Raw genomic sequence first — 10,323 nt, 5'->3', positions numbered from 1 at the left:
AAAAAAAACTAAAATATCGGCTAAGAATGTATATTTTGAATTTTATAAGTATTAAGAAGTAGTAAACAAAGAAATCTATAAAAAAAAGTGTATTAAAAAGCTTTAAATACATAATTATAAATTATGAAAATAAAACACACTTAATCAAAAGAGTGCTTTTATAACCTTGTTGTTATAAAGACTTATTTTTAAAAAGTACCCTATCAAACAAGACGATCTTGAGATAGGCGAAGTAGTGTTCACCTATTTCAGTGACCTCGGCATATAAAGGGATAGAGTGGTCAGCACTATGCCCAGCCGCCTACACATTATTCATTGTAAGCCAGTTAGGTGAATTATGAGACTTAGAAGGACTTGAACCCGAGAATCGAACTCGAGACTTTCGGTTAGCAGATGTATGCCCTAAAATCCGACGCCACCGTCCCATGAAGGCTGTTACGAGTATTGACTAATGTTCGAACCTGCGTATGATACAGACATTTTCAATCTGGATTTTCTTTTTTAACAAAACACAAGCAACTGACATAAAAAAGAAACATAAAAAAAACTGAACAACAACAACAACCATTCTATTCAATTGTAAAAAATTGCAGTTTAAATTGCCTGGTCATCGAGGAAGGTAAGCAGTCATAATAACAAAATGTAAATGCTACAATTTTAATTAAATTAATAAAAATATATAACACAAGCATAATCCAAATGTTTATTAAAATACGCCTATTGTAAATTTTAAGAGTTTTAAATATATATAAGTATGTATAAATATATATATATATATATATATATATATATATATATATATATATATATATATATATATATATATATATATATATATATGTGTTTGTGTGTGTGTGTGTGTACTGCCACGTTGGCCTTGAGTTGTAATAATAACGTGTACCTAGGTACACATTGATCACAATTCTCACGAAGTCGGTTATCTGAACCTGAAGTACCATACTAATAGAAAGCAATATACGATGACGCCCACCACTAAAGCGGCGGCGTTGAAGCCACAAGCTTTTTTGGCATTACGTTCGGCGTCAACAAACTGTCTTTCTCTGTACAAAATACAAGCCTGAAATAAACAATGTTGATTGGTCAAAGGTATCGTATATGCAGTGCCGGCGCCAGGTCAATTAACGCCCTAGGCAAAACTTATTAAAACGCCCCCTCTCCCCATGCATTTTTTTTCGGGCCCACATATTATAAATATTTAACATATATGTAATATATATATGTAATATATATATATATATATCAGACTGTCTCAGTAAATTTTAAATTAAACCATTTAACCCTTATGCAATTTTTTTTTCGGGCCCCAATATTTTAAAAATTTAACATATATGAAATATACATATATATATATATATATATATATATATATATATATATATATATATATATATATATATATCAGACTGTCTCACTAAATTTTAAATTAAACCATTTAACCTGCTTCATTGCAAAGTATACCCACCATAAGACAACAAACAGCACAGAGATAGACTGAAACTCATTTCTGATCTCAGGTAATGTAGGTTGAACCTAGATTACCTGAGATCAGAAAAAAAACCGCCGGAAATTATGATTATTGTCATGGATATGGTATAAGGTTTGCCTTTTTTTTAATGATACAACTTATGTAGTTTTTTTTGTCTCTACGCAATGGTATGTGTTAGCTACTGTAGAAAAATCACTGCTGCAGTATATATGTTTTGTTTTCACAAACTTCATATCTGTCTATTCAATTTTATTGTTATCCATTTTATAATCTTAATCAATTTACATTGTAATGAATAAAATCAGTCACGTTTTAAAGTCTATTACTGCTATTTGAAGTTTATTATAAACAGTACCATTGCATGAATTCACTCGAATGTAAACAGAAAGCACACGGACAAACTACTTACATTTATTGATAAACGTAAGCCGATGATGCCGAAGGGGACGAAACAGAACAGGAGAGTAAAGATGCTGATTGCTATGTAACAGCCATACGACTCGGTGAGCATAACATCCTGAAAAACAGATATTGTATTTAATGACAATGGCATTACTAAAGAAAAACTCACTGCAGTCTGGAGAGAAATTATAATTCTATTAATCCTTGATCTCAAAATAGAATATCTAATTATCAATTCAAGCATCAGTTGCACTTTGTATACCTTGCTTTATGGGACTCTAAAGCTAAATGTTTCCGACAATTTTTATTTCATCATTTTCCTGCTATTTCGCATAACCCTGCCCCCCCCCCCCCCCCACCCCCATTACTTCCGCCAGCTGCCTTCTTTATTTTTGAAGGGGAAGGGGGTCACAAACCCTTTCCCCAGAGCACGCCCAAATATACACCCCCACCTACAACCCCGAAAGAAATAAAAATGCATAAAATATATAGGAAATATAATATTTGAATAATTTTTCCTGCCACTTTTTTTGTTTCACTAAATATTGTATTAGCATATAAGTTTATAAAGGCCCAAAAATATACCGACTTCTGTGGGCACCTCATAATGTCACCACACCACCCTTTTTTTCTATATAATTTTCAGTCTGTGTCGACACCCCCCCCCCCTCCCGCCCAGGGTCAATGCTTTAAAGTTTTCACATTTAATACTAACTAGACTACCCGTCGTCCCTTGGATAACTGTGTGTTTTGGGGGTCATCCATAAAAACATCACGTCTGTCACATATCGTCACACAATAACCAGAACCCACATTCAAAAAGACGTGGTGACCTACACAACTCTACTTCACCTGTCCAGTGTGCCGCCTAGTCTCAGACAAAATGTTTTTATCTTTAAAAATCGATTCCGGCCGAGCTAGGCTCTGACCACCTTATCCCTTCATATGCTGATGACACAGAAACAGGTGAACTCTACTTCACCTGCCCTGTATCCCGCAAGGTTCCAATAGGCAACTTTATCATTTACATCTAACAAAAAAAGTTACATAAAAATTGATCAACAGAAAAATGAGTTGACATGTCTCTAACCCGTGCCACCCGCATGGTCACCTAATACGGTTACATCTTGGCCATCTAGGATCGTATTTTTAGGAATGTATTAACTTATATATTTTACTATTAGTCTGCGTAAGAAACTTTATTTACGCGAATAGGCCCTAGATTTAGAATTATTTCAAGCTAAATTTTATCTCAAATTAACCAATTCCATAGCTAAACAAACAAAGATTTATATAAAATAATGAAGGTCTCAAATAGTTTAGAAAAAAAACTCATTATTATCTAGATCTAGATAGAATTATCTAGATTCTACTACAGGTTTCGTTAAGACTAATTTTCACCGTAACTCTTGCTAGAACCAATATTGTCCTAGATAGATAAATCACTTGTATTCTTGAATTAGATGACCCGTGAAGCTAAAAAGCAAATATTTATATCGAATATTTAACGAATAAAATAATTTAATCAAGAAACTCAATAATTTTACGTGTCTTTATTAATGATTTTATTTTTAATTAAGTAATTAATTTTGGTTTGACTTAGATCTAGATTCATAACTTTTTCTTCCTTCGACAGCTGATCTGTAGATCTAGTGAAATGTATTGTATACTAAAAAAAAAACTGTTGAAAATTATTAGTGTTGGATTATAATAATAATAGCATATGGACAAATCGTTAAAGCTATAGCCGACAGAAAATTAGCTTTATAATTCTAATGGGCAACACAATCTTCAATGGAAGCCGCCATCATTTTTCTAAAAAGTAAATAAATTATGTGACGTCACTATTCAGTCTAAGTAAAGTCATTGTTCTGAACTTTATAATTAATGTGGTTAATCTTACAATGAATCAATCAATAAATAAATTAACGTCTTTAAATCAATTTGTCATAAACAGTCTGTCTAAAAAAGACAATTGTTCTCTAACTACAAACTATTTAACAGCTCTACACATAGTGCAGATTCTCTCCTGTAACCAAACGCACAAACAAAAAAAAAAAAATATTCAAACATGTAAACAAACTTGAGTTTTAGTAGTATACTAGACTACCCGTTATCTAATAAGATAACTGCGAGTTTCGGGATTCATCCATAAATGACATCACGTTTGTCACTTATCATCACAAAATAACCATACCCCACATTCAAAAAGACGTTTTTTCTCTTTTTAAAACACCGATTTCGGCTGAGCACGGGTCTGACCACACTATCCATTCATATACTGACGTCACAGGTGACCTACTTAACTCTACTTCACCTGCCCAGTGTCCCGTCAAGTCTCAGACGACATGTTTTTATCGTTTAAAAAAACATTTCCGGCCGAGCTTGTCTCTGATCATACTATCCCTTAATATGCCGAGGACAAAGAAACAGGTGAATTCTACTTCACATTTAAAAAAAACAGAAACGGACGGACGGACGGACGGACGAACGAACGAACAGACCGACCGACCGACCGAACGACCGACCGGCCGATCCCCTTCCCCCCCCCCCCCCCCCCCCCCTCCCTCTTGTCGAGATATTAATTATGAGCTTAAACTTTTTTTTTTAAAAACTCTAATTAAACATTCATTGAACTGGCAAAAACATATTTATTCTATATACGGTTATGTACTTACGTTATTAAACAACACTAGTAAAACTATTTATACGTCATTTTTGTGAAAGGAATGTTGAGTTATTTAACGGGATACAGCTAACGTGTCAGATGACGGCCGTGTTACATGACGGCCGGGTGCAAATATTTAAACCACGATGTAAACTACACGGTGTATTCAACTCTTTAAGCTTCAGAATCTTTTTTACCCAACAAACACTTCCAACTAGCCAAAAAATTAACCTTATCCAGATAAGTCAGGGTAATGATTATAGTTGCTGTATGTATACTTTTTACGTCTCAAATTCATGTTTAGTTAGTCTGTATTCATTGGTGAATTTTAAAATTAACATTAGTTTACAGAATAGTATAAAATCCAAACTCCAAATCACGCATGTATTCTACGGCAGTGGGCATACTCTTCGTTATTCAGTTCCAAAATAATATTGGGCAAACGTAACTAGTTCGGTCTATACAACAGCTAGGCTTTGCATTTCTCCATTTCAATTAGACTTGGAATTTCCCGGGCTATATTTCAGTTCATATTCCAAGCTAGGTGTATTTATCATAAAACGTAATCTCAATGAATATTTCCTAAACAAGAAGAATTTTATTTTTTATCACTAAAAGATTAAATTAAAGGGTTTTACATTGAAACTAAAAACTTTTAAATGAATATTTCCAAAACATTTCACATTCAAGTTGTCAATTGTTCCTTACTTATAGTAAGTTCAAATGTTTAATACATAATTTAAATCTATTCTCCGTTCATAGTTGTAAACCTATGCTCCATAAGTAGTTGTAAACCTACACTTCATGCATAATTGTAAATATATGCTCTAATGAGAAATACAACGCCCAAAATGTTGCGTTAGTTAATTAGTATTTAAAAATGGTAGGAAGAGTCATATACACAATCCATGTACACATCTGCATAGGTCGAGACTTAGAGTTCTAGCAAATTTTTTGTACACTATTTATGTACACGTCTACACATGGATCGTCTGAACCCTCCAACTGGCGCCTTACTCTTTGGATCACTGGTTTTTACGTCTTGGTTTAATAAGTTTTTAATAGCTTTACACGTTTAATGTGTTACATAACCCGCTGATCAGAGGGACGGTCTGAGAAATATAAATGCCGCTCCCGGAGATAAATATCTAAAAGAAAAACCGGGTAGCTTATTTGTAAATAGAAGAGAGCTAAATGACATCAGAATTGCCCGTGTAACGGGTACCGATGGCTAGTTGCTATATAACAGCCATATGATTCTGTTTGCTTAACATTCTGAAATACAAGCAAATATTGAGTTGAATTAAGATGGCATCAAAGTAAACCTTTCAGGTTGTAATTACCTGTTGTGTATCTGAATCTAGTGGTTGTCCGTAATAACTGGGTTGGGTTGATAGAGGAAGGGGTTGTTGTATGATGATTAGTTGTGGCTGGTTGGTCGACCACACGTTCTGTCTGTTGTTGGGTTGAGTGGTTGCGTTCTGTGGGTATTGCCCAGCGGTCTGTTGGTTGGTTTGTGGATTCATTGGTGGATGCATCGGTTGATAAAGTAATTCATTCACGGGTTGTCTCATTCTTTGATAACTTTCTGGATTAACTTTTTGATTTTGGTTCATGGATAGGTGAGGATAAGCCTGTTGATCAATTGGATACAACCCGATGTTACATGGATTAGCGTGTGGATGGCGGGATGTACCTTCATGCCTTCTTCGATCATCGTGTGTGTTGAAAGGTGAATCTCTGTAGGATTTTCTTCCATTGGGCTTTCCTCTCAAGGGGTTTCCCCTCAAGGGGTTTCTCATCAAGGGGTTTTTCGTATCTCTTGTATTGATAAGCCGAACCCGATCAGTGGCCTGCAGATTCTCAACGTTATCTAATTCGTATTGACTTCTGGATATTTCATTACCAGCAGCATCGAATGTAATCTGTCATTATATAAATTATAAATATTATATTACATTATATATATGTATATATATATATATACATATATATACATATATATATATATATATACATATATTTATATTTATATATATATATGTATATACATATATATACATAGAAATATTATATATATATATATATATATATATATATATATATATATATATATATATATATATATATATATATATATATATATATATATATATATATATATATATATATATATATATATATATATATATATATTTATATATATATGACTGTCTTTGCGTATCATTTAATTTTATTTCAAAATCTATGAGTACGTATGTGTACGCGTGCGAGTCTATGAGTATAAATTAGTATAAACTCGTCCAAATTCTGTGGTCCAGTTACCATGTTTTAATGACTGAACAAGAGGTCAGTCATTGCGTCATGCTTTGTTGGTCTATTTTTACACCCCCCCCCCCCCTCCACCAACCTCCCTATTGTCAGCTATCGTCACAAAAAAGCCGGACCCGCCCATCCGTGACACAAATCGTCACACTTTATTCTACATCACTCCCCTTTGACAAAAAAAGCAATATTTGCCTAACATGGTCGACAATAAGCACTTTAATCAATTGCTCTTAAATTTAAAATAAAAACACCATTTTAGAACCTTCAACTAACGCCGCTAACATTACTTTAAAAAAAAAAAGAATTTGTTGTCGTGTCTCTGAGCCTCCACCTACTCGTCTCAAAATTCAGAACCCGACTCCCCACCTCCAAGGTTAACGGCGACATTTAAAGACAAACCTTATGCTAAGGTATAAAATTAAATGTATGTTCTATTTAAAATGGTAATTCAATGGTAAAAAATATTACTTCATTCAAATAAATTTAAAAATGGTATTCCCTTACTCCTGTAGCTTTATCGTAGAATGTCACTGCTACTGGTTCAACGTCAGCCAGTTTTTCGAGAATAAAACTCTCGTCCAAAGCGGCTGCTTCTTTTTTGGCCTGTAGACGTAACACAAGAGTAAATTACATAGCTACGTATACATAGTTTTAAACCTAATATCAAGATATAAAATTTATTTTTTTATAACAAGTACCTTATTTATTTCCCTCTGACGGCGAATCTCCATCAGGTCATGACCTGAATACCGTCTGCTCACTCCTCTATGAATTCTGCTGTCTACAGTTGAATCTTGAGAATACCCTGACGGCTGATCTGTTGTTGCGTTTGACGTCATCTGGTATCCGGCGTTGTCGTCTACCCCAAGGTTTAACTCACCAGAATTTATAGTTGAAGACTCTGAATTAAAATTTTCTCCTGGTCTTTCCTCGAGCAAACTGAAGAGGTCTGATTCCATTTCAACGTTCACGTAATGGTGTCACACCAATTCCCCTGTAATAATTGTCGATTTGTACTTAAAAGACTATTTAACTTTAATTAATCCTTAATGGAACTGGCAAAAAGTATTTGTCTTCTGTATATTTGCAACATTTTTTTGCCGTGGTTCTCATACCCCCCCACCCGTCCTCGCTACGCCTCGGTTGTGTATCGGCTTGTTCACCACAATACACCGACTCTAAAGTTCTGAGGTAGAAGCCATCACGACAACGGCCCCGCAAATTACACAGAACGATTCAGCTACCACTGGTGAACAGCAAACGGTGTTTTAAAAAAAAAATTCTAGGGGGCGGGGAGGAGGGGGTTAGGGGTTCGCACTTTAGACTTGGGGGGGGGGGCGGGTGGAGGATTAGTAGGTGCAATTATTTCAGTTACATGTACCGAGTCATAAAATTGTTGCCTTTCCCGGCCTAATCGTTAAGACATAACAATTATCTTCCAAGGGCAGATCAGCTAGAGTTGAACTGATTCTGTGACGTCGGCATGTTGGGGTATTCTGTGAGAACTTATATGCCCAATTGTCTTGGCTCTTCCGAACGGAAGTTACTTACCCATCGTGGTGGGACGGATTCTACAGACTTGGGTACGGGATTCGAACTCGAGACTTTTGATAGTTATGATAGAGCTCTCAACCCTTCCCCCTTCGACCTACCTGTTCCACTGACATTTTCAATATTCAATTTATTACATCGGTTATATAGTTCATATACCTTGAAAAGGAGGAAGTTTTTGGCTTTTAATGATTAAACTTAGAATGTTACATTTGAAAGGTTGGTATATATTTAGAAATAGTCCAAAGTCTAGAATGTGTTAATATTAATATACAGATTATGTATAGCGTTTTGGACGGCATAATCTAGCGCTAGAGCGCTAAACTGCGAAAACAAAAGTCTCGAGTTTAGATCCCAAGTTTGAATTTCAAACAAAATATTTTGGAAAACCTAAGCGAAGCTAGGCAGAAGCTCTAATAAGTAAAGTAAAGAATCGTCTTTAGACCTAGTGATCCATTAGGCAGATGAGATAGAGTGCATATATTTATTAACCTCGGCATATAAAGGGAAAGTGTGGTCAGTACTCTTCCTAATCACATTTACTTTCCCTATCGTGAGTTAGGTACCCATCAATGTTGGGTGGACTCAGGGACCGTATACTGACGTAATGATTCGTGACTTTTGGGTTAGCAGCCTAGCGCTCTACCTCTTAGGAATGTAAGCTCATTTATAGATTTATTTTTTGTATTTAAAATTTGAATTCTAATTAAGTATTTATAAAACGTGTATATAGGCCTACTCACGTAATTTTAGCAATGTATTTATAATTACTTATTGGACTTTCTTGTAAACCAAAATTCAGTTGTTTGAGGAAATACATCCGTGTTGGATGAAGACCGAAGGCAAATAAATAAACAAGGAAGTAACCTACACTACAAGATGGAATTACCTCAGAACACGTCCTCTTAGCCAATCAAATTATCCCTATTCAGATTATGACCAGGTAATTATGAAATCAAATGTAGATACTTTAATGCTTACTCTAGAAATTATATAATTTACAATGTAATAATTAGCAAATAGTAGGTTTACATTGGTCCCGAGTATGTGCACAAAATACACATCAGGATTTACACGTTTATATTTAGATGTGTACCCAAACGAAATTTTACCAGTCTGAGGTTCTGCTTCAGTGCCTATTAAAGGGTGCACTCGTTCTATGTCTTGTCCCATAATAATATGGGTACGAGGTAAACAAATTCTGTCTGTGCAATAGCTAGGATCACTTCATTCAAATAGACTTCAAATTTACCGTGTCGCGTTTTCGTATGATGTTCTTAGTTTCATGACTTTATCACAAAACAAAGACGCAAAATCATACGATTTAATAGATAAAGAGATACAGAAGATCTCTATGATGTTTTTTTGTAAAATCACTATATCATAAAGTTAAAGGATGAAAGGATAAGTTATGCATTACAACTCAGAACTCTGAAACCATTATATAAAAATATGATTTTACATTTAAGTAGTAATCTGCTTTTGTTGGCATATAGATCTAGTTTTATTTTTACCACAGACAAAGTAGAGACATATGCTCCATACCTAATCGTAAAGCAATGTTCCTCAGTCAAACGTTTAAATGTTGCTCTGTTATCTACACTGCATTCAAGGATAACCTGTAGACTCAAGATCCGAACTCTAGACAAACGGGTTACCAGCTGAACTCTCATACTCTTGATAACATCATCCCGTTAATCGTAAGCTAGTTTTAATGTATCTGTATGTTCCTTAGATTCCTTACACATACGTTTTAAATTAGCTATATGTTCTTTACATTCCTTACACATACGTTTTAATGTAGCTATATGTTCTTTACATTCCTTACACATACGTTTTAATGTAACTGAATGTTCTTAACATTTCT

At 34.5% G+C, this 10,323-nt stretch overlaps 1 protein-coding gene across 2 annotated transcripts; it reads right to left on the bottom strand.

Moving 5' to 3' along the window:
- Positions 1-9,483, bottom strand: LOC131942767 (uncharacterized). 2 transcript variants are annotated; one of them, XM_059302688.1, is made up of 7 exons: positions 9,200-9,321; positions 7,604-7,899; positions 7,410-7,508; positions 5,921-6,502; positions 1,917-2,024; positions 902-1,078; positions 1-519 (listed from the first exon to the last, which is right to left on the bottom strand). In XM_059302688.1, exons 2-6 carry the CDS (start codon positions 7,862-7,864, stop codon positions 938-940), a joined length of 1,191 nt encoding a protein of 396 aa, XP_059158671.1. In that variant the 5' UTR covers positions 7,865-7,899; positions 9,200-9,321; the 3' UTR covers positions 1-519; positions 902-937. The 2 variants fall into 2 exon arrangements, with proteins under 2 accessions (XP_059158671.1, XP_059158673.1); XM_059302690.1 differs by lacking the exons at positions 1-519; positions 9,200-9,321 and adding an exon at positions 9,346-9,483 and having other exon boundaries at positions 846-1,078.
- Positions 9,484-10,323: the final 840 nt, after the last annotated feature.

This window comes from Physella acuta, unplaced genomic scaffold (genome assembly GCF_028476545.2).
Source record: "Physella acuta isolate Inbredline_101_S28 unplaced genomic scaffold, ASM2847654v3 ptg000426l, whole genome shotgun sequence".
In the NCBI taxonomy this organism is placed as follows: domain Eukaryota; kingdom Metazoa; phylum Mollusca; class Gastropoda; family Physidae; genus Physella; species Physella acuta.
The sequence above is the reverse complement of the archived record's forward strand: the minus strand, read 5'-3'. Positions and strand labels throughout refer to the sequence as shown.